Below are 25,640 nucleotides of genomic sequence, written 5' to 3'. Positions count from 1 at the left end.
CTCGGTTCTGTTCTGTTGTCTGAACATATTCCTCATCATATGATATTATCCACGAGATTACAATAAAAGTTTTGTATTTATCTGCAAATAAGAAGCACTATACAAATGTCTTCTTTTGCATTTTCAGTGTTCATTTCCTGAATAGAAGTGGGCCTTTAAGTGAATAAACTGAGCAGTTTAAGAGCCAGACCAGAAATATCACAATATGTTTGACCAAACACCTCCATTTCAATGTTGTGACAATACTGTAGGTGGTACTATTGCTACTTAAACAAGATTTCTAAGGTGGCAACAGACAAATACGACAACTTTCTTGCATATTCCTGTACCAAACAAGAAATGATCAACGATCATAAACTGGCTGCATTTTTTCACAAAAAACTTTGCAAAATCTTCAATGACAGCTCGACGTCAGTGGACTGTTTTAATGATTCCTTGCCGTTTTCTGACAGTTAATTTATTATCATTCCACCCACTGCACGTTGTCAAGGGTCCTGACTCCTGCTGTACAAATCAAATATTTTTAAACTACTGTGAAGAACGATAAACAAGGACCTGATTAAAGGCCAAACGCCACAAACTGCAAGAGTATCAATGCTGTCTGACTGCCTAATCCATTTTGTGTATTGCTGTAAAAAAGAAATCCTAACAAAAATCGCCCCAACAATCGTAACATGTCCTCACATTTAATTACTGTGCTACCCTCTTAGTCCAGGCTGGCACTGTCATTTCACACAGATAATAAGATGGTAAAAAAAAAGTTCATTGTTTACATTTGATTTCGTGACACAAAATTGGAGCTGCCTTAATTTGCACGTCGATTGTCTGGCATTGGGATGGGAGTTTTTATCTCGTGATGTGTGTTAAGCAGTGGTACGGTTTGCCTTTAAGAGCCAGAGAAAAGGTCCGTGGTGTGTGTGTGTGTTTGCTTTTGCTCACAGTGCTTGTGTGTTTTGCCCGCAGTGCGCGCATGGCACAAGCACGTGTGTGTCATTGTTACCAGTGTATTTCCATGTGCCCAGCGTCTGCTAGCCCTCTGCACCCCGCGACTGAACCCACTCTGCTGACCGACACACACACACACACACACACACACACACACCATGAGTTTTATACACACATACTGTCACACAGAGCTGGCTGCAGTGATGTAACAGAGCTAACACCGGTGGATTGAAACAGATATCTCTGTAAGCACGTTACCAAATCAGCTTATAGTTTTAAGAATGGAAGAGTCATACAGAGGCATAAACACACACATACATATATCAAAAACCACACATGCACATACATTGACCCGATCATCCACCCCATAAACATACTGTTCATATATTCAAGTAAAGCTGCTTCTAAGAGATCAAATGGACTTGCTGGACTCAGATGGACGGATTTTCTGATGTACAAGCAGAATACTCCGGGCCATAAAAGCACTCTGTATTAGCCATGTAATGGACATAGCGGACCCCTGATCCGTGTGGATCTCTTCCCACAGTTCAGCACATATGTGAACCGCGGATTAATACTCTTATTGCACTATTATAAGTATCGAATTAGCAAAGTAATGTTTTGTGAACTCTTTTTTTTTTGCCACACAAACAATTCTAAATCTGCAGTGGTGTACGGTATGCATTTCTATTTCTATTTAAAATTTTCCCTGTTATGTGTTATATGTGCTACTCTACATGCCTCTGCAATTGCCCTTCGGGGGACACATATGGTGATTTGAATTGAACAGAATTGATTAAAATGTTTTAAAAACGCCTGCTTTCAGAATGGAGTTTGGTTTAACAGTATGTCCGTTTGAAAGACCATGGGAGCAGAGGGTATTTTGTGCTTCCTATTTCACATAAATTGAGCTGACCTATGATCTTATAATGAACCTTGTAAACAGCATAAAGTAATCTTGGAAGTGGGGCTAAAACGAAAAAAAAACCCAAAAGAGAAAGACCAGATCCATGACTGAAAACCACGATCTGAACCATGAGTTTGTGTACTGCTCGGCATGTAAACACAAGAGTCACACAACTACTCCTCCTACATATGTGTGCAATTCTTATAAAACCTGATTAACGCCAGCAAAATAAACTGCTGCAACTCACAAGCTGCAGTTTAAACTGTCCAGACGAGATGCAGATCGTAAAGCAGGAACATGGTGGCTGACTGAATGAGAAACTCAGTATTACATCTGCTGGTTGTTTTTATTTTGTTTTTTTAACATACATGCACCCTTAGGACGAATCATCCCTGAGAATGACTCTGAACGAGACAGAAATAATGAGGAAGCGGCACACAGAGGAAGTGCCTTTACATAAGCAAGGTCGTGCTCCTTCCTGGTTGAACACCTGGTCGTTACCATGGTGTCACCATGGTGACAGCCACTGGTGGGTGGCTTAACCTGATAACTCCTACAAGATAGCTCTACTCCCCCCTTCCTCCCACCTCCCCCTACCCATTTCCCACCGCGTCACATCATATTGTCTTCCTCTCCTTGCAGCAGTGTCTGCATCCCCTCCCTCCCCCCTCCTCCTGTCTGTTTCTGCCTCTCTCCCCCACTCTGTCAATCTCTCGCTCTGCCCAATGTACAGTGGAGGAATGCACAAGGCCAGAATAACAAGAGGCACCAAGGTAAACTCAGCTTTTCTCCTCTTATCGTCAGCCTCTTTATTTACCTCTCTCCCCACTTCCATCCACCTTTGCTCTCTCACTCTCTCTCTACATACTAAAGAGAGATAATGGATGCAGAAGCCGCAAAATCATATTCGATGGCCTACGTAGTCACCAGCATCGTCAAAACACAAACCCAGGGAAAAGAAAATACATCTATACAGTAAATGTTCCACCACTGTTTTTTACGGTAAAATATGAGGCATGATGTCTTCTGAAGATGTGTGTTGTCACTGAGGTTTTCAGGGCAGATCATTCTGAATGTCAAAGTAATTTGATGATGCAGCTGAAACAAATAAACAAATTCACGTCAAATCTCCTCCAGTTGAGTTCAGGAACATGCAGAGTCAATGTCCAGTAACATCGACGCTGTCCTAGGACACATACACACAGATACAAAACCAACTTACACCTGCTAACATCTGGCTTTTATCTCCAACGTGGCATTCACTCCACACTGCATCAAATGGCTCTGTAGTAGTCACACAGGTATCTATCGGCTTCAGCTCCGATCAGCTGTGATAAAATCTAAACACCCGGGAGGATACGATCATTTAAGCCCCTTTTCTGGCGTTATGCTAAGATGTGGGTGGAAGTTAAGGCCGCTGGGTTGTTAATAATTTTCCATCCTTTTCATCATGGTTCAGTCGGCGCAGAGTTTGAAAGAGGAACTGGAGAAAAATATACTACAGAAGTAGCCGTTGTTAATGGTCTGCACTGTGCAAGTGCAACTCTCAACAGAGATCAGAAAGAAGAGACGTCTCACTCCTTAGCTTCTATCCTCTATCGTCAAAAAACAGAAATGGCAGCGTGAAAAAGCTGAACGCCTATTTTCGGCGGTGTTTAAAATACCCGCATATGCACGCAAATTTGGCTGTTAAAATGGTGTTACTGTTGTTTGTTTCTTTTAAGTGTCACCCTATTTTCTGATTTTAACAGCATCAAGGCTTTCATTCATCCACTCTCCCCCCCCCCAACCGTCTGAGGGTTGCCGTGCCTTCTCCCTGGGATCTCCTCCGCGGAGGGGCTGGTAATGAGGTTTCAAAGCCAGTTCAAGAAAGTATATTCGATTACCATCTATTCTCTGTAACAAACACAATGGCTCCAGGTACGGGGGGGGGGAGCAGTGCGTCACACATTCATGCATAAACATACAGTGCACGTATCAGTTATTTGTGCACAACACATCCTCGCATACAGTAAGTCTCATGCAGCTTCAACATCATGAGTGTGACACTTCCGCCCGATGTGAGTATGTAAAAGTATTTGTAAGCTCTGGTGTCAGAATACTGAAAACATCCTGGTGCAGCCGCTTCTATTCTCGGCTACGTCTGGAATATGAATATAAGATTAGATCTGCGTGAAACTGGTGACACGGCTCCGTGCCCGTCAAGCCTCCACTGCAGACAAGACATTCAGACACACTACAATAATGTGACCCCGCTGCCAAGCAGTGCCATGGTGTAAACATGTGAAGTAAGCAAACCCTCTCGGCTAAACACTGCTTGCACACGGTGGAGAGCAGGAAATTCAATGCCATCTATAATTATTCCTCCCCGAGCAGCGCTCTCAGCTCTTTCTCAAGGCACTTGCGCGTGTGTGTATGCATGTGTGTTTATATGCACTTGTGTTTATAAGTGCATTAAAGAGTATTGCTGCTCTTCAGACCCTCTGCAGCAGTCAACAAATTACAGAGTGGGAAGCCTTCCTCTGGGAATATATTAGAGCGGCTTTATAGGTAGTCTGCGCAGTAAGGTTTGCCGCTGCTGTCAGGGTGGATTCCTTGCTGTATGAATGAATTTAGGAGAGGAGGTGGGTGATTAGCCCGAACGGGGTCTGTTTAAAACAAGCCAGCTGGATCCAGCAGCAGCCCGCCTGCTTTGACTTGCCCATTAAACCTGAAGGAAATTCGACTGTAAACTCAAGAATATAGCAGCACAGCGCTTTGAGAGCACACAAAGTCCCACATGAATGATCAGTCGCTGATTTTACTGATAGTAATTTGTAGGAACTTTTCTGCCTGGCACTGCTTCCTGGCTGTCAACAAATTTAAATGAATATTACCAGCTTCAAAATAAGAGATAAAATAGGCAGCGTTGCAGCTTATTGGACAAACTGTGAACCAACTGAAAAGAAGAAAAAGAGCAGCCTGAAACACTCGCGTCCCATTTTTTAATTAGTCAAAACTGAGTCAATAAAACAGCATTTCGTGCTCATAGTGATGTTGCAAACCCACAAGGGGTTACTGCAATTATTAGCCCCCATTAGCACACAAATTCTATCACGGAGCCATTGTTTTTCTTTAATTAAAAACACACTGAAAAGGGTGTTTTTCAGAGAATCACTGTGATGGATTGGCAGGCTGTATCAGAAGCTGCAGATTCACTTCCTCGGGTGTTACAATAGTGAGCGAGCTCACAGGAAAATAAAGTCTTTTGATTTGTCAAATAGCCTCATTTTGAGTTCAACACATTTCATACAATATTATAAATAGAGTTTCTCTGTTTGTGCGAGTTCCTTCTATTGTGCGCACACACACTGAGAGAGCCGTTATGCATCAGCAGCTGACTGATGATAGTGGGATACAAGAAACATCGCCTAAGGCGAGGATTTGTAATCTCAGCTTCTCTGAGTGTATGTGTGTCTAACTGTGTTTGGGGGGAGCGCATTACAAAAATTCGTTTTTGGGTACTTTCTAGAACTTAATTTGATACTTTTCTTGCTCTCTTTGATATTTTTTTTTACATAACTGGCTATTTTCATCCTGGGAAGGAGCAAAAATTTGTATACATATATAAGATCCAAAATAAAAGCTGCGAAGGTTCGAAACACATTTGTATTATTTTAAAAATGACAAGAAATTCATGACACTTTGTTATGTCTCTGTTTCCTCCCATTGTTCCCCCCAAATTTGGTTAAACCTATTTATTTTTCAGCAATAGCTTCAAAACTTCACTTTACAAGTTTGTGGGTGATGCATGCTTTTGTACTGATTATGACATTTCTTTTAAGCAAAGTTGGGATAACTTTGTACACAATTCAAATGACACTTTGGTGTAAAAATACATCAGTGTCACTTTTACCCAACAGTAACAATAACAGAGTGCAGTAAAGAGTTGGAAATGAACAGCAGGGCCTTGACCCAGCTGAAATATGCTTATAATTAACTTTTTCATTATCTTCATAGGGCACTTATCTACATAGAGCTAGTGTGTCAGGGTTTGTTTTGAACTACTTAACTGATGGCTACGCAACCTGTGCAAAACAGTTGGTGTTCGTTTGTTTCCGTGAAATAGAGAGAGAACAGATGAAGGTTATAAGGACAAAGGTTGAAGGAAGATCATTCAACAAACATAAAAACTCTGACAACAAGTGAGGTAATCCTTATGGTTGTATATACCACATGACGAGTCAAACAAACTGACAGACACAGCAAATGAGAATCTTCTGGACAGGTGTCAAAGCTCCTGTTCTCTAGATGTTTCACCTTGAGACAAATTGTCTTTTTTTTGCTGTTACACGAGCAAACGGGAAGCTCCAGCTGGGCAATGTGACCGGTCAAGATTAAGTCCGACACGGCTGGTTGCCATGACGATGCTTCCGCAAATCAGGGTGCTAGTTAGTCATCTGTGCCGTCCTGTCCTGTGTTTTTATGCATGTTCAGCAGTGCACAGGATGTTTCAATAAGCTGGTCTAGAGTGGTTAGAGGGCATTGTACAGTTCTGCTAAATTCACTTCACTGCCAAGTATTTCTTTACTCATCTATTACAGCAACGTTTTTTGCCAGCAGTCAATTAATCAGAGAAACTTTTTCAGAGTGTCACAATTCCTTTTTCAAGTTCCTACACGGCCGAAGCGTGAAATATCTACTTCAGTGAGAGAGCGATTAAGTTTTATCATGTGTCTAATGAGCAAACAACTGGTCTTTTCTTAAACAGCAGATAGGATAATGTGTTTTTTTGTGCCTGCTGAAGAAAATGCAAATAACCTGAGGCTAGCATTTTAGCTGCTGCATTCATTCAGGCGTAGCAGCCATGCCTGAATAATCGCTACGGCACAAAAATAAGGCCTTATCTCCATGTATCACACTCGCAGTAATCATTTAACTCTACTACAGTGTAACCACGGATTTCACTTTTATCCTAAGAGGCTGGGGAGATGAAGGGCTGGATTCAAGAAACTCCAAAAAGCAAAAACCATAATGATATTATACTAATGCAGGATGAAAGGGAGGGAACACACAATACTTATTTATAGAAGCAATTTTGAGTTTTATGTTGGGAACCCAGCTGCATTTTTGGCCGTTCTGTTAAGAGGACCAGGTTAACAAAAAGCAAACATGCAGTATGCGGTACCACCTATCAGCTAAAGTGGCTATAATGGATACTTCTATATTAACAATATGTCAAATGTCAAAACAATCTAAAAAGCACAATGAGAGAATTATCACCTGAATCTGCAGCGAGTTCACAGCACTTTATTCTGAGTTTCAGATCATTGTTCAGCTGTTCACCGACATCTTGTTTCATTATCGTTTAGGTTCAATCTCACCGCTTGATCGGGGCCAGGTATTACCATCAGGAGATGGTAGAGACCCAAAACAGAGCTAAAAGAGATTGTATATTGGACTACCATCGGCCAGGGGTCAAGAAACACAAACTTAACAATGATATTACTCTGATGGTTGTTTAAATAAATGGCAGTTTACTAACATCTGTTTTTACATATCAATATAATGATATATAGGTTGTAATATTTAGGTGGTTAACGATGAACCTTAAGTGAAAATCTGGATAGAGCATTAGAAGCGTGGCCCGATTATTCCTGTGAAAGCTGCTCTGTGTCACTAGAGACTTCTGCTTCAGCCCTCAGCTAATCGATTTAATCGTGACACACTGCTACGTTATCGGCCTGAATGGATCAAATTCTGATAGTGAAACGAATCTTTGCCTCTTTCATTATGGAAGCTGATGAATGGTGTTTTGGGCCAGTTTGCGTCAAGTGACATTGTAATTACACAGTTTGGCAACTATGTCAAATCGTCCTCAAAGCCTGGTAAACTTCCTGGGGGCTTGCGGTTAACTTTTACAACTTCTGAAGCCACACATGTGACCCTTCTGGCCTGAGATCAAACACCCATTGAGTTTTTTCTGTCTCTCTTTGTGTATGAAGTGAGTGGCCTGTTCAGAGGACATAAAATACAGGCCTTCTTCCTGTTGAAGTCTACAAACGCCATTAATCATTAAAGAGAGTGTCTACTGTAAGAGCTAACAACACAGACCTTTATCAGATGCACTTTGTGGTGCATCGCGCCAGTTTCTTGCGGCAGAGGCAGCTAATGGCTACATTACAGTTCCGCCGGAACATTTGTGTCTTTTACAACAGCACCAAACTTCCTGTGGCTCCACTTATGGCTCCTCTGCAAACTCTTAATCTATGCTATAATAATTAGGAAAACTCTTTTTTATATATATTATATAAATCTTAACGTCTTCTTCATCTCACTTGAACTCTGACCCTTTAGTTTTAGTCTTTCAGCTATGAACATCTTTATTCCACTGCTGCAGTTATAACTCTGGGCTATGGATCAGGGAGAGAATAAGCAACAAATCTTCTGTCTCCTTTTAGTTGCTGTAACGACTATCAGTCACATGTCTCATTACTCAGTTGCCCCCTCATACCTCTAATTTCTCTTCGGGCGCCTGTCTTTTTGTACTGTCATTCAAACAGGCCTATCCTCTCATACGCTGACGTCCTCATCACAGCCAGAATCCACTCGGCTCCCCTTTTCGCTCCCTCTCCGTCCTGTCACGAGCATGATCAGCTGTTTCCTGTGCTCCAGCTGGCACAGTACCTGACAGCTCTCTGCTCCCTGTCCTCTCTCTTCACCACCCCTTCTCCTCGTTTTACAAACAGATAACCCTTTAATCCATCAGCTGCTTCTCCTCGCTCCAGAAACAGGTAGAGCTCCCTTTCATGTTGTCATCTCACCTCCCGGCGTCTTCACTGAAACTTCACCTTGCCAAACACACACACACACACAGACATGCACTCGCGCCCAGGGCTGCGTTCCTTCTCTCCTGACAGATGCCAGGCAGGTGCCTTTGATCACACGTTCTCCTCGTTGCTTCCTCTCTGTGATCAGAGCTGTCAAGAGGTTGAGGCAGGTTTACGTCGTACTGCTGCCTCCTGCCACTCCCTAAACTCTATGTCTTGCACTTCAAAATGGCTGTCCACAACCCCAGGGCCAAACAAATTTACATGCAAAATGTAAGCCATGCCAAAAAACTAAAGGAAATTGCGGTGAATTACCCACAGGCAGCCTACGCACTGATGGGACACTGCGCGTGGACAACGGTGTTTGGATTTCCTGATTCAGAGCGGTAACACCAGCGTTCGAGAGGCAGTGTCACTTTTCAGGAGATACCCTGATTTGCTTCCTGGCTGAGAAGTAGATGAGAAGACTGATATCACTTTCATGGCCTTTTTCCATGCACATGTGCTGGCTTGACTTGACTTGGTTTTCAATGACACTTCAGCTCAATGCCACAGGGATTTGCATCTCCTTTACAACAGGGCTCCCTGTTTGAAGATGTGCCTTTAACTGCACTCGTTTTGAGTAAAACAATTAAAATGTTTCACATACCTACTGCATATTGCACTTTTAACTTCCAACAGACCCAGGTAAGCTGTTTCCCCATTTCCAGTTTATGCTAAACTAAGCCAGCTGGCTGTTCGTTGCAGTTAGATAAGTGAATCCGCCTTACTTGAGTTCACTATGCAAAGTCCTTTATAACAAAATGTTTGTTAGAGGTAGTCTTTGGATAGGGAGACATGTAGACATAAAAATCACAAGAGAAACTCCATTTGAGGTCGCAACGACCTTCCACACCACAACTTCCCTGTTTTGCTGTTAGCTATTTAACACAAACAGGCCAACTGACGCATGTGCACATTTTGACACCTTCATGTTTGCACTTGAACTAGTATTTGTTCTCACTCAAACTGCCTTCATTAGCATTCATTTTGGCCATGGCAGACAGCTGTTTTCAGCAAAGAAAAAGCATGGAGAGCAGTTAAGGAGCCTGGTATAACTATTGGGCATTGGAAAAGACCAAAAAACAGAGCTAGAAGAAAGTAAATATTGGCCTTTCAATCACCAGGTAGCCACAAAAATGACTCCAAATTAATGGCAATTTGGCTTCTTACCTGCGAAATGTGTAAATGAGCAAGTGCCAACAAGTTTAAAGGTAATCATGTCTCAATTTTGTTATCACAACTTGGCCAAAATATATGTTGTTGCAGATTTAAGTCCTTTTTTTGCCATCCTGTAATCTGCAAACCCCTCACTACCAATGTAAGGATATTACTGAGACTAATACAAACACAAAAGCTAGAAGCTGGGACTTTGAAACCTTACTGAGTGAGGCCTGCTCCAAACATTAGTCAAAAGTGCAGCCCCACCTTTTCCACATTTTTATACAGTCAGCACAAGGAGTAAGGACACTGTACGAGACAACAAGAAAAAGATCAATAAGTGGGAAATTGAGAAATACTGTCAGAGAGAGAAATGAAACACAAAACAGGAAAAGACGTAGTGGCGCGAAATGACAAAAGACGACAACGGCCAAAAACAAGTAACAAGCAGAAGTAACCAACAGCAACAAGAGATTTCACGGACAACAAAGATCTGCAGAGTCCTGTAGCATGCATCACCACCAGAGTGCTGATGCTGTACAGACGCCATGATAGTGATGACGAGGTCTGATGCTATAGGAGGACAGAGGAAACGCTGACACTTTTGGAGGCGCGCCCGAGGGACCGAGGGAGGAAATGAGAGAGCACAAGAGGGAACGGAGACAGACAGTGAGCAGCGAAGGTCAGAGAGAGGCGGGCGAGAAGAGGAAGCGTGAAGGTGACATCCACTTTGTGTCCCGTGGTCATCCGCTAACTATTTGCCGTTTTATATTCACACACATTTTGCACATGCATAGACATTTGTGTGCACCCTCAAACTGCCTGCTGGGGATGGGGTGCGGACTGCTTTTGAAGCTATGGGCAGAGACGTGAAATTGCTCTTGTATGCTTCAATCGATTCTCCTCTCATGCCTCTGTCAGCGTCTAGACCGCCTGTCCCTCTCTCCCAGTGAAACACAAGGTAAGGGATGAGACAGAGAATGGGACAAACGCTTAATACTGAAATATGCATGTATCTGTGAAAAAAAGACGAACATGCGATACAGGAAGGGAGATGATGTTTTCCCTGGTTTGCCTGGAAGCCATTAGGGTAGCAAAAGAAATCGCACCTTTAGAGCTGATAAGGATGTTTGCCAACATGGAGATTTACACCCACATGCTGCAGTTCAGGGGCAGTTTATCAGCCAATAACATCACCCTGCTTCCCAGATACAACCTGTGAGGAAGCAAAGATAAGCTGCAGCTATTTTAAAAAACTTGTCTGGGTACAGTTGCAGCACCCCAGTTTCTGTAATCCTGCGATAACGCAAATCCAACATTCACATCTTTTTCCCGCTGCAATTAGACAGTCTATGTCTTGTCTTTCTACTCTATGACGGACAGGTGTTCATGTTGCCCTTTAATGTGGCCACTTAAGACGACCCTTAAATATTTCTCCCTTCTGACGTGGTCCAACAATATGTCTTACAAACCAGCTGTCTTCTTGCAATACGTGACCTCAATTGCTTTTTTTTTTTTAGATTTTCACTCTTGTTTAACAGCCCAATTTAGTCACATGATGTCCATGATAAATAGTAATGTCAGGTCCTCTCTCTTTATTATATTTAAGGTACATGTGATCATTGACTGGAAGCAGAACATTTTAGGTATTTTTCAGAGCTGGTTGCCAACTTCTAAATGAATCACCAGCTCGGTTGATATTTGATTTGTGAGTTTGAGTTTGATGATTTTATCTGTTTCCAGCTTCGTAAAGGTGAAGATTATCTGGTGCTTCTATGACAGTGAACGGAATATCTTTGGGTTGTGAACAAAACAAGACATTTGAGGACATCACTGGGCTTCGGAAACACAGACTTACTTTTAAACCAAACTCTGAGACCCTAGCTGGGTTATCCGATTTGAGTCAGAGGTTTGAATATCTATTACGTGAGGTATAATTCAATTACAATACCACTTCTGCTTGAATTTGAAAGAAATTCTGAGAGAACTAATAATTCAATTGTACAAGGCACCCTGCTGAATTACCCAAAGTAATAAAGTTTGCATAAATAATTGAATCAAACCGTTTCAGAGATTGTGGTTTGAATTTGCGTATGTGGAAAAAATGACTGGGATATTGCTCTGGTTTTTAGCACCGTGTTATTCAAAATGCCATGGTGAAAGAACAAGAAAGTAATGATGGATGTATTCTAACAAAAGGAAATAAGAAAGACAAAAAAGAGACCAGTACCATTTTTAACAACCTCTGTGGTCATTCAAGTATAGTTTTCTGAGTTTAGGAGGTGCGCTTGAATGCACCATGGATTCCCTGTCCCTGTGTTGTGTGTGTGAAACTCAGCAGGAGACAGAGCAGCCTGTTCACAAATCACCCCAAAATTCAGTAGAAACACTCAGCTCAGTTTATAATAGTGTTACATTTATTCATTAGCGTGGAGAATAGTCCTCAGAGATTTTCTCGCCAAACTGAAAGATACCCCCATTTGTCGCTTGTCGGTTGGTACTTCTTTAACCTGACTTGCATCCACATAAAAAAAGATCAAAGTCAGATTATTCAAATGAAGATCAATTTGAATCAGAATATATATATATATATTTTTTTTTTAATTCAGCCCAACAAACAACTAACTGATTGATTGAAGGAAAAGAATCAACCGCTTCATTGACAATACCTATAATCATTAGTTGCAGCCCTGATAGTTTGAATTGGCACTGGAATTTGTTTCATCTTCATTTCTGTGCAGTGTGCTGTTTCCCAAAATAAAAAAAGGATTTGCCAAGTCCACCCTCCTCGTCTCTATTCTGTCTGTCCAGGGAAAACCAGTCACCAGCAGACACACAAACCCAAAGGCCAACATGCCACATGTCGGCATGCTGCTGGTGTGAAGGGACCACACAGAGGGCGGATGATCCCTGATGATGGCTTTGATGAAAAGACCTCCCGTCCTTTACCATCTTCTTCCTACCATTTGCTCTGCAGCAGCCCTGTCTGCCCCCTCTTTCTCCCCCCTCCTCTCACTCTCCTTCACTTCCATCCCAGGGTAACTCACCAATGTGACTTCCTCCCCTGTGTTTTCCTGAACCCCCGCTATGTGAAAGCCCTGGAGTCAAGTAAAGCATCCCCTTGCTGTTCTCCCCCCTCTCCACATGCTCCGCAGTGACCTCTGCCTCCCCCTCTTCCTCCACCCCCCACCCTCTTTCCTAGGTGGTCTCCCTCAGCAGTGTGTCGGTGATGCCCTGCAGTCAGGATTAGCTTGATTCGTAACCTTTCCAGTTGTCCTTTCTGAGAACAAGCTTCTCCCTGTTTTTCACGAGTGCATCTAAAATTAAAGTTTACGGATATTTAAACCAATTTTTTCATTACGCTTTTATTGATTTCATGCATTTTTAAAATTCTCAGCTGGCACCAATGTAATTAACAAACAGTTCTTCTGGCAAATGCAATTACTCTTAGACTTGAAGTAATTAATAAAAGTCAATTTCCAGGTAACTATTTTGATAATGATTCATCGTTTGAGCCTTTTACTAAGCAAAAATGCAGATCTCTTGCTGGTTCCAGCGTTTTAAAATGTGAGAACTGTTTGCCTGAATCTGCTTATTATAATTTCATTTCGAATATCTTCTGACATATGTGTACTCGGAAATTAATAAACAAAATCATCAGCAATTAAAATAATGAATTGATGCGGCTTTAAAATCTGCAGCTCTGTGCTGACTTTCCTCTTTGCGCAGGTATTTACTGATTGGGTTAACATATGTCCTTTCAACTACAATCGGTCATGATCCAGTGTATAATTTAATGCTTCATGGCTTTGTGAGTTGTCAGAAACCTTTCAATATACTTATATTTCCATAGATACAATGAAGGCTAAGCAGACATGTGAGAGAGCATGCAGAACAAGAGAATAAGCATCAGCGGTGGAGAGGAGAAAATGGCTGGGAAACAGCAGTTACATCCACAACGCTGCATTTTTCTTTCCTCCCTCAGAAGAGTTCTGCCCTGCAGTCACAACTCACGTGACACCGCGTGTGTGTCTGTGTGTGTGTGTGTGTGTACATATGTCTACATGTGAATTTGTGTATGTGTGTGAGGGAAAGAGAGAGAGAGAGGGAGGGAGGGAGGCACACAGAAGAGACTGCTGGCAAGCTAAAATGCCCTCTGTGCTGGAATTTACCAGATGGCACTGGACATAAACAACCAGGGGTATTACCACCACACACACACACACACACACACACCATAGACACACACACGCAGAGCATATTCTGGGCCTATTCAGGAATGAAGCTGCATGCATTGGCAGAAATAGATGCAGGTTTACGTGCAAGGAAAGCAATTCATTCAATCTTTAAGTGAGCACGTGCAACGCCACACATAAAGCTTACCGGTTGTATTGTACTCGACAACACTGAAGCTCATAAAGCTAGACAATAAACACCAAAGTTTGCTCGTTTTAACAATAATACCATACAACCCTGCATGATAAAGTGCAACCTTATGCAACCGCCCCACAATGAATAATACCTTTGTGAAGACAGTTCACCAAATGCACATTTTTCCTCTTACTAGTACTGTTATTTATCCATCTAATTTTGGCTGTAGAGATGTCTGCCTTATCTCACATATACTGAAATAAAATGTCACACTTGTGGTGCCCAAAGTGCCAAAAGAATATATCTATAATTTAACTCAACAGCAATGCCAGAAATGATGACCTCTTTAATCAAGACAATCCACCAGTGTTAAGGGGGAAACCGGCTCGCTCAGGCCCAAATATTAAACGCATATACGGAGGTGCGGAACCAGTAGGGGGCTATGATGACAGAACAACAGACGAACACCAACAACAACAACAAAGAGGCACAAACTGTACATTGAGAGTATGGTCAGGGTTTTCATTCATAGGTCTGTTACCGAGGTGATCATCATGAGTGCAAGTGATGATCTTTTCCTAAACCTAACCAAGAAGTTTTGGTGCCTTTATTTTGAAAATGTAACCAGATGTAGCCTGTTGTTATCGGTAACTTGAACACATAAATGAAGGTGTTGTTTTCACAGATAGCTGATATACTATTGCAACGTAATCTCAATAATTCACCTTGGACTTTGGAGTCTCCTAGATGCCCCAGTTTTACTAGTCTGTGCTAGGATCTAAAAAACTAATTGAATAAGCTACCTAAGCAGACACAAACTTAGTGTGTGGCTGTCTGTGTTTTTAGTATGTTAGATACACATCTACCGGGGTTTCCTATTCGTTTTGCCTTTTCATTGTTGTCTGGTTAGAGATCTGAGCCACTGGTTATGTTTGTGTTCTGCGCGACAGGAAAAAGGCAGCCTCAGTGGGGAGACAGTGGAGGCAACAACAGGAAAGAGCAGGGCAGCAACAAGGAGGAGGAGGAAGAGAAGGGGAGGGGGCGGCTGGGGACCCAATCAAGATCTTTAACAAACACTGTTCAAGCTCAAGGCAAGAAAAAAAATAAGGATCGAGATGACATAATCAGCCAAGAGGTGCCCGTTACGTCACCATAATTAAGGTGTTTACAACCGAGCTAAATTGCATAATAAAGAAATTGCTTCCCACATGAGATATGGTATAACATGACACATTCACAACAAGGTGCATGTAGAGGTAACTCTAAGGTAAGGCCATTTTGCGAATGAGGCACACTGGCTTAACAGATGTGGCCCTGTTTATGCAACGCTGCAACCTTTCCATTAAAAATTAAACTGGATTACTGCTCCAGCCATCTCAGAACCTTAATGGTTCAAGTAAGCCTTAAACCACACTGAACTATGAACTGTAACTGATCCAAGATCAGCCGACTGAGCTGCTCTGTGCAGCAGAAATAAGCTAAACTTAGCTAAAACGCGCAAGCCTAACTCGCCCACAAACATCTAAGCTTTCAAACCCACTAGCCGAGAAGAGTCGGTGAACGCTGCCGCCTCGCTCGTAACCGTATATTTAGCCAGAACAATCTCTCGCGCGAAGAAGCCACTTCACAAAAATGTGTAATTAAACCAAACCATCGGTCGATATCTGATGTCCTCTGTGGAAGTCAAAGTTCTGCTGCTTCCCTCCAGATAAACCGACGCTTCCTCATTACAAGAAACTGAGAAAAAAAGGAAAAGATGAAAAAGCCCTGAATCATTCTAGTCCAAGTCCAAGGTCCAATGCTTCATTACCGCCAGCTCATTCAGATAAGAACACACATACACACAGACACATGAAACACACACATAACCCCTGCTGGGATCATTAGAGATAATCATACTCGGAGTGCTCCATAGCATCCAACATGCAATGACAAATTTGTGCAAGACAGCATGAAGGCCAAATATACCCTCTCTCCATGCTGCCATCATTCACACACAGACACACATACATGCACACACACACTCCAGTCTCTTGCTGTCTCCTCTTGAGCTCTATCTTTAACTCTTCTGTGACCTCAGCCTCTCTACTCCTCGTTGACTTTTCCCACAGACATCTCTTTCCATGTGCGTCTGAGTCAATACGATACAATCAGAGAAGATGCGAAAACAGCAGATGGGTTTCCTGCTTTCACTTCCGACATCATGATAACCTTTCAGCGACAAGCCAAAAACATTTCCTATCAATTATCTTGTACTGTTACCGCCAGGTTAACAGAAATCTTTAAGCAGAAAGGTTCAGAATCACTTCCCAGTATCCAGTAAATACACAGGTGTTTGTCTTTAAATTCAGCACAAGGACACCAAAAGGATTTGTCACGAGTAGCGCCTACATCATGCGTCTGCAATCTTTGTTAGCTATCACAAAAAACTTCACACAATTAATCAATTCACCACAAAACTGAACTGATTGACTGGAATATGAAAACAACCATCGGCTGCGGCCTCTTTAGCTCCGAAACCAATTAGACAGTCAGTTATGCTGCATTGTTCATGGGTTTGAGAGGAAAAATCGAAAGCATTCGAAAGTCATTCTCTAATTGACAACCCCAACATGGTTAAAGTCTGGATTTGAAAGGCGAGTGTGAGAGGACTGGAGGCCAGATGATCCAGTTGGAACATTTATTCGGAGAGTCTTGACCTCTGGATGGCTGCTCTGTGGCTCATAGCTGCCCCGTCTGGGATCTTAAGAGTCTCAACACTGACCCTCTAATTCCCTCAGAACACACTGTCTGATTGTCCGGCCGTGCAAGGACAGGACATTCTAATATAGGGACAGATTTAAGCACTGATCTGGAAGGGGCAGCCACGTCCCAAATTGTATCAGAAAGAGGGACAGTTTGCTGCTAGCTTGCTGCTCTGTCACACACACGAACAGTCTGTGCTGGCAAGGCAAAGCTTTAATATAAATGTCCCCTCAGCTGGAAATTGTTTCCAGGGCAGCTGAAAGGCTCCTTTTATTGAGCTAGTCAAACACCACCCCTCCCCTCCATCCCCTATTTCTCCTACACACACGCATGCGCACACACATACAATCTCTTTCGACTCAACATTTAAACTGACAGGGAAATACAGTGTGCTTTTTTTTTCACGTGAGGGCTTTTTTTAAACACCCTTTTACACTATATGGGGGAAAGTTCAAACTTTATGCAAAGCTCTCCTCCAGTGACATCACTTTAATGCCAATAACATTTAAACTAAAGACTGTACCAAGATATCCCTGCACTCGTCAATGCAATTAATGTCTGGTTCGCAACTGAGATCAATACGGTATGGGCACACTATTTGTGCAGAATTTCCATTAGAAACCAATTATCTAAAAGGAACACGTGAGCTAATGAGTGACTCCCAGTTTACGTCAATGATTCACAGTAGTTCACGTTACTGATTGGCAAAACATTTCTGTGTGGAATATCTGATGCGGCTGACATGCCAATTTACGCAACTTCTTCGGTTGTTATGAAAAATTATACAAATGAGCAAGTTTTTCTACACTGCTCCTTTGAGTCAATAAGATTTCTGGAGAGTGAAGTGCGGTAAAATGAGCTTGTGTTTGGCTGCTCGTCTTCCTCTCTATGTGACCCTCAGGTTTCTCTTCCTCTTCTCAGTTTCTCAGTTAAGTCGACCCACAGCATCCTATGAATTTCATTTCTTAAGTATCAGGAAGCAGCTACTTATCTGCTCTTTTTTTAGTTTAACCAAAAAGCTGCTCTTTTACCGCTTGGGTAAATTAGTATAATTTCTATGAGTATTTGAGGGGGTTTTAATCACATGAGCAGTTTACAAGCAAACTACATTTTAAGCAAAACGACAATTGTACTTCAGAATCTAATTCCTTCCATTGTGGAGAAGGATTGCAACACCATCATGGCAATGTGCCATTTGGTAGTGGCACAACACTATTACATGCAAACAATGGCCTTCAGGCACAGCCCTAGTTTGGGCTGTTCTCTGGAGCAGAAGTGAACCAATGGGTGTTACTCCACCGGCAAAGCCAACAGCACACATCAGACTTAACAGGAGGAACAGGTTGTACTTTCGCTCATTTCTTTATGCAAATGTTTGGATGCATAAATACGTGGACAAAACACACACAAAAGTGGCTGTGGGCATACCGAGTCTAGTTAGAATCCTCTGAGTGCTCACACATTACTCACACTCACACCCACTCTTTTATGACATGCTCCAACTCTGTAACACTTGGCATAAAACCTGAAGGGTGTCCTCACTTTACTTCTGAGTTCAGCGTCCAGCACATAGAGACTGTTTCGCTCACTGCTCAAGAGTAAGTAATCAGCCCTGTGAATTTGCACATTATGTCACTACCGCCGCTCCTACAATCTGAATGTTCAAGGTAATGAGGACATGCAGTATACAACAAGTGCCTATCCACTATCAGTGGAGATCAGGACCAGAATCAATAGTGCAGACTAGAAGTTTCCTCTTGAACTGGAACCCTGGGAGCCCCGAGAAACAGTGAAGCAGTTCAACACATTCCTCAGCCTGAGCAGAGCCATACCTGCCAACAGTGAGTGCTGAAAAGAGGGGGATTTTCCAGCAGAATAAGCCCTTATCCCAACACGCACACACTGACTTTTCTTTCTTAGAAACCCTCTGAGTTACTCACACAGAACTATTCCGTCTTCTAGCTGGGCTAATCACAAATGCAAACCCACCACAAAAGAGATAGGGTCTGACTTTGAAGCCTGCTCAGTGATGAAATGTAATAGCTAGCTTTATCCAGAAGATTTAATCTGGGTGGTTTTTAAAGTTTGCTTTGTGAAATATGCCTCTTGCTTCAATTATCATGAGCCGTACAGTCAACAAAAACCTCTTAACTCCAGTTTCACTTGGCTACCCACTGACAAACATTGACATTAAGATAAATGTCTGATTGAGACACCTTCATGCGTCCAATAACCCGAGTTTAAATGAGTTTTCTGAATGTGACGCTACTGTGTGGGAGTGGGTGAGGTAGCCCCCAGGAAAAGTGGGTGACTTCTGAGTTAACTGTTAACCACCCAGCCAGCTCAGCTATTTTGAGTTTTGAGTGTAACATGGCAGCAAGTGAGGCGAGGGTTTTGAAGTGAAGTGTTCCCATTTCATAGGGGAAGATTTTGACCACTACCTCGTGTAACTCCGCTCTGAGGGGCAAGGGGGCACTAAAAATTGAGGGGTAAGGGTAAGAGCTGGGAATGAGATTGAGACTCATTCTACTACGATTACAACCATAATGAATTTTCAGAAAATCAACCATTCATATCTGTAAAGCTTCAGAAATGTTGATATTTCAGACATTCCTCACTGGCAACAACTCCTGTAGAGGAAACATGCAACTATACAGTATGGTATGAGTAAGTGAGGAGCTGGAACAAGATGGAAAAAAAAAGGGGAAAGCAGAAGTGTTGACAGTATGTAGAACTCGATCTGAGCAGCATCGTGCCGTCATTCATATCATTGCATAGGATGCACATGCACAGACACATGCCGCACAGACAAACATAATCAAGCAAAGACTTACATAAGCAATCAATGGATGACAGGTTCTAAATTGGACTTCCTGTCGGTGTTGTAGACATGCATCAATACAATTGAATGAACCCTGTGCATCCACAGAGGACTAATGGACATAAGCTTTGCTGACTGTTGATACGAATACAAAATGCAGAGATGAAGTACACTCATAGATCAAAACCCAGTACAGAAACACCATTCAGACCAATCACTTAGCCTTTATTATTATCACTAGATCTATGTATTCACATCATTTATTCAAAGCAGAACATATTCTTAGTTGCTGTTACAATCTGCCAGGGTTTTAACTCTGAATCATCAATTTCCTAAAGATGCTTGAATTTAATATGAATGGAGTTTAACTCCAGCACCTCCAGACCTGCTGTCGGAACTTTCCGTGGCGCTCCAAGGCCTACATGTGACAATGTCAGAGTCGATATATCAACTCCTGCACCCAGGCGGGATGATGTAATCCTGATCTGTGACTCAGACACATGGCATCGGCTAGGCACACATATTCGCTGACGTGTTCCATCCAACTGTTTCTCCCTCTGAACGTGTCAATCAAAGCTTTGTTAGCAGCTCCTGCCCGAGGCCGAAGATCGCCTGCGGACCTCCCTCGGTCTCTAGCTGCTCTGTGTCATAAATGCTGAGCTAAGCTCGAGTAGGAAGAGGAGACACGGAGCGCTGTTTTCAGCAGCAAGGATTCCCCTCCCATTGTTCTTTCATCCACGACCTACACACTGCTGACCTCCGAACCTAACCTTTGACTCCTTTTTCTGGGTGTGTTACTGTGCTTCTGTGTGCCTGAAGGGGGCTGCAGGAGTGAACTATGAGCTCCTTTTAACACACCATAAATTATAATTGGCCACACAGTATAAGAAGTCAACTAGCTTTAAGCCAAATACTGATACAGCACCATAAAAATGTGATGGGTAAATGCTCCACCGTAAGTCTTGGTCTGGCTGTGATTGCCACCTCCAACACAAATTAACACATATTCACCACTGCACAAAAGACAGGGTGTTTGAATACTACCCACTGAGTGTGTGTGAGTGTATACTTGTGGTAACCATGTTTATTTCTTCATATTTTATCAGAATCAGATGTGTGCCTGCCTGTTCGCCTTTAGTAACCACATCTGTCTTGCAGCCATGTTGTTACTACTTTCTACTCAGGCAAGACACTACTAACAACTAACACTAATGTTTATATCCAATATCACTTCAACTGATGATTATTTTCTTGATTAATATTTTTTTCTGAAAAATTGTGGAAAATGTCTGTCACAAGTTCCCAAAGACAAACGAGGACGTCTTTTAAAAACTGGCTTTGCCTGACCAACAGTTCAAAACCCTAAAATATTCAGGTTACTATCAAAAAAGACAAACAAAACCTCCAAATATTTGCATTTGAAAAGCTGAAGCCATTTGATTGTTGCTTTCAAGTAGTTGCCAATTAATTTTTCAGTCTAATGATTCATGATTTCAGTTTGTTTAAAACTGAATCACTGAGAAGTGGGCAGTGATTGCAGATTTTTTTGGAGCCAGGCTAGCCCAAAAGCTCTTACTAAAAGAGGCTCATAACAAGCACTAGTAAATAATTTATCAAACATTAATAAAGGTGTTAGTTACAACCGATAAACGCTCAGGATAAATGGGAGACGTCAAGTACTTCCCCTTACATGTAAGTGTGTGTGTACCTGGAGCTCCCTATCTTGTCTGCTGTGCTGAGATATCCAAAGCGGTGATGTTTGAAATTCACTCTCTGCTCCATGGGACTCTCAGTCTTTTCAGGAGTGTATTTATTCAGCGAGGCTTATCTGAATGGAGGTGCTTTATTCCTCTCCTGCCTCTGTACTACTCTCCCTCTTGTCTGCTTCTTGTTACAAACACACACACACACACACACACACACACACACATACATACCTGCAGAGTGCCCCAGCCCAATGCCTCCACACACTCACAAACACAGGGGCATCTAGACCTCAGATCCAAGCGTCCCACTGTTGCCATGGCGACCATTTCGACCCTGTCAGCACTTCTGAGGTCTGCCTGGAGTGAGGCAATTTGCCCCCTCCCCATCCTTCACTCTTCCCTCGACCCCTCCCCTCGTCTTTCTCCTTTCAAGGGAAAAAAATCCTATCCACCATTCTCAAGAGTCATGACTATTCCTTCTCCTATTCTTTCTCTCAGATTCATTCACCCACAATGTTTGGCACCAGCAATCTCCTCTCCTCCTACTCTCACTCCCACTCCATACAGCCTTTTTAAGTGTGTGTGCTCCTTCCGCAGACAGAGAGAGAGAGTCGGGTGGGGGGGAAACCTGCATCTGCTGCTGATTTCAACCACACAGGATGAGTTAAACGCAGACACTGATATTTCCTAAAAGGTCCCTGGGGAACACATGGAACTAGTTTGAGGTATGGATCGAGCTAAGCCACAAAGGGATGCAACTGTTCTGAACATTTACATTGGCTGAAGTCCTGAGACGTCTTACTCATGTGCAGAATTTGACCTTTATGTTTCTGCTGCAGGCATGATAATAACATGCGCCTGAAGCCAGAAGCTCTGGCAAGTATAAAACTCATTTCAAACAATGCGTCGAGATTTGTCAGCTGAAAAAATATTATTACGTTACCGTCGGAGAAATGAACTTTATCCCCGACACTGGCGATAAATGATGCGATAATAATGTGATACTTCCCCCCGCGGGGAAATTTACACAGCGCATATCAGGCTGAGCTTTAAAGCAGCTGGCAGGGATTCAGTGTGTTGCTTGAAGACACTCCAGCAGGGAGGCTGGAGGCTGGAACCAAAGTTTCCTGACTGAATGATAATGGACCACTCTGATACACAAGGAAAACACTATTACATTCAACCACAACTCTAAACTGACACGTAAAACTGCGACTGAGGCCTCCCACGTCTACACAGACGATGACATAACACAAGACTTTCTATGAACGTTTATTAGGATGCGCGCGGATTTAACTATCGGTCATATCTGGTCAGAAAATTAAAGATTTGGCTCATGATTATGTCCATAATCCGTGGAAATTCCTTGCGATGTGCTATACTTAGATGCTTTAGCTTTGACTGGACTACCATATACATAGAAGTCAGCTCACCTCTAACTTCCTCACTGTATTATCCCAACATCCTTGACAACATAATGGACCTGCTGTTCAGACGGATCAGCTGAACTCGTACATGCAGGAACGCAGGCACAGCTGGAAAGGCTGGTCTAACTGTTGGATGGGCACATTACGTGGTTTATCCTTTCTATACATAGACCTGGAAGTATTCTTAGAGCCGTCAGGCACCACGCAGCAAAGATGACAGACGTAAAACTGCCAGACGGAGGCGAAATCTTATGTCTGACTGGGTAAACCCAACTGAGGGTATTTACACATGTTTTTATTTGAGGACTAGCTTAGCCATGAGAGTCTGACATAAACCTTTATGATGAGAGTTCATAACACACCACAGGCAGTAAGCTAGTGTAAAATAAGTAAATAAGTCATAAGAGGATAGTGTCTTAAAGGGTGGGGTGGGGGTAAGCTGATAAAGTCACCTGACGATGACCAAAGACTTAAGGTCATTACTCCTTTTAAAGTACAACTACTTCAGAGGGCATGACATAATGAGGTTGTTGTAGCGATGCAATTACCCTTTTCTGAGCACAAATCAAGCAGAGGGGCAACTGCTAAAATCTTCCCAGCCTTGCTTTCTGTCATGCTGGAGGTTTGCTAAATGTCAAACATGAAATATAAAGTGGACACCAGTGAAGCGGTAGAGCCATTTGATAAGAGCTTGGCATACAGATCTGAGAGGTATTTGGAAACAGGGCTATTATGGGAATTACAGTATAATTACAATATAAATACATCTTATCAAATGAACAATTAAATGTATCCCAGTAGGAGCGTAGTACTGGGTTTGTATCTTAAGATACGCAGATCACAGATAATCATTTTGTTTGCCAATTTTTTTTTATTTTATGAATTTTGTCTAGTTTTCCAGTATTCCATTGTCTTCCATTCATTTTCAGAATTATTTCAACATGATATATTTACTAAAGTATGATTTTAAGACTGGGCACACAAGAACTGATGCAGATCTGATTGTTAACTACATCTGACATATGTAAAGTGGTCGCTAATCTGTGCGTTAACTGTAGAATGCGGAAATACATTAAACAATTATAAAACAACATGTATTTTAGAAATGGCCAGCTATAATATTAAGTCATACTTGGTGTAAAGTTTTGGTTGTACAACTTATTCAAACACTGATAAGGACCCTAGCAGTTCAGTTAAAGTGTAATTTCCTTCCCAAGGTGCGCTGGAGAACCACAAACCCGTCTGCAGGAAACATTATTATTACATATCTAATAAGATGTTCCAGTATCTTCATTTAAGTTTGACCTTTGGGGTACTTTTTAACACCGGACACACAAAAACTGATGCACATCGATCATTATGATCGAGACATGTAAAGAGTGTGCTGATAAAATTTCACAATGTGGAAAAATCAATAGGAGTCAATGGCTGCCTACAACTATAGGAACAATGCATTAAAGTTAAGGGGGTAAAAATGCATTTTAGACACTGATAAGGATCACATCAGCTAAGTGTCATCTCCTTTCCCAAGGTGCCCTAGAGATCCAGAAACCCTACTGTATTAACCACTACTAGCATGTGATAGTTCATAGTCAATGTCAGGTGTCTTTTCAAAACACTATGAATAAAAGGAAGCTAATAAACCAGAAGTAGCAGCCTTGAAGAGCACCTTCCGATGCTGCTCTTTTGGTCGAGAGCCTGAGGGAATAGGTGCATTTAAATGGTCGGCGTGGAAAAAATTGACAGTCAATTTCTCTCACCATGTCCGCTGGGGTGCTGCCCGTCATCGTGAAGGTTTTCCCGGTCCTCGGAGGGGTTCACACCGACACAAACACGCACACACGCACACGAGACAAGCACACAAATATTTCCTCTAGTCGTCTCCCCTGTTAATAGCTCTCACACACTCGTCGTCTGTCGGGCTGACAGCAGGAAACAACAATTTATTCCTGGTGACTTGCTGCCTCTCCACAGTCACAACACTGAGGTAGTCGAGACGTGTTACAACCCTTCTTCCTGCTCTCTATTGCACAACCATGTCGTTGATCATTTCCCCGCACAGATGGGCGAATTCGGACGTATAGTTAATGTTAGTGGGATAAGCTGCCGACCCGAGGGCCTCCTGCGACCCTCCAAACACCAAGAATATCCTGCTTTAGAAAAGGTGTCTACGCCATGCGAAAAACCAAACACTGCTGGCACATCCGGACACGGATCTTTTTCTCTCTTGGTGAAAAAAAAAGAACAAATATCCGCAAGGTTAACGGCAAGCGTCCTCTGATAAACTCAAAACACGTCCGCCGCTCGGTATGGAGACGTGTCGCTCGGTGAAAATAAGCCGGTCCTCCTCTTTAAAAACGAGAGTTTGTGATGGTTGTTGTTAATGTTAGAGACTGCGCTGCTGTACCTACACGACCCGTTCAGCTGTCATCCTGCCTCAGGGAACTAGCATCAAGCTAGTAACGGAAACGAGCATGTCGCTTCCGGTCACATTTTTCAAAGTAAAACCGCATTGTTGTTTTGAAATCTATCAATGGAAAAATAAAACAACATGAATTGTTCTCCCTGCATTCATATACATTTATATCATTTCATAATTTGGAAAACCTCCAGATGAGCTGAATTTTTGTTTTCAAATTGATTTTTAGTGAGGAAGTCTACTGAAATTATAAACCGACTTTCAAAAACAGATAACCCCATCCTCAGTAG

The 25,640-nt window shown here is 42.4% G+C and overlaps 1 protein-coding gene across 1 annotated transcript in view; it reads right to left on the bottom strand.

Annotated features, from left to right (window-relative positions):
* Positions 1 to 25,400, bottom strand: part of ubl3a (ubiquitin-like 3a) — a 34,562-nt gene extending 9,162 nt beyond the window's left edge. Inside the window, exon 1 of the mRNA XM_030438168.1 lies at positions 24,692 to 25,400. Within this exon, the coding sequence (XP_030294028.1) occupies positions 24,692 to 24,718 (27 nt within the window). The 5' untranslated portion in view covers positions 24,719 to 25,400. The remainder of the gene's footprint in view (positions 1 to 24,691) is intronic.
* Between the last annotated feature and the right edge of the window lie 240 nt (positions 25,401 to 25,640).

The sequence above is a fragment of the Sparus aurata genome, chromosome 13, assembly GCF_900880675.1.
Source record: "Sparus aurata chromosome 13, fSpaAur1.1, whole genome shotgun sequence".
Taxonomy (NCBI): Eukaryota; Metazoa; Chordata; class Actinopteri; order Spariformes; family Sparidae; genus Sparus; species Sparus aurata.
Note: the sequence above shows the minus strand (reverse complement) of the source record. Positions and strands in the feature narration are given on the sequence as shown.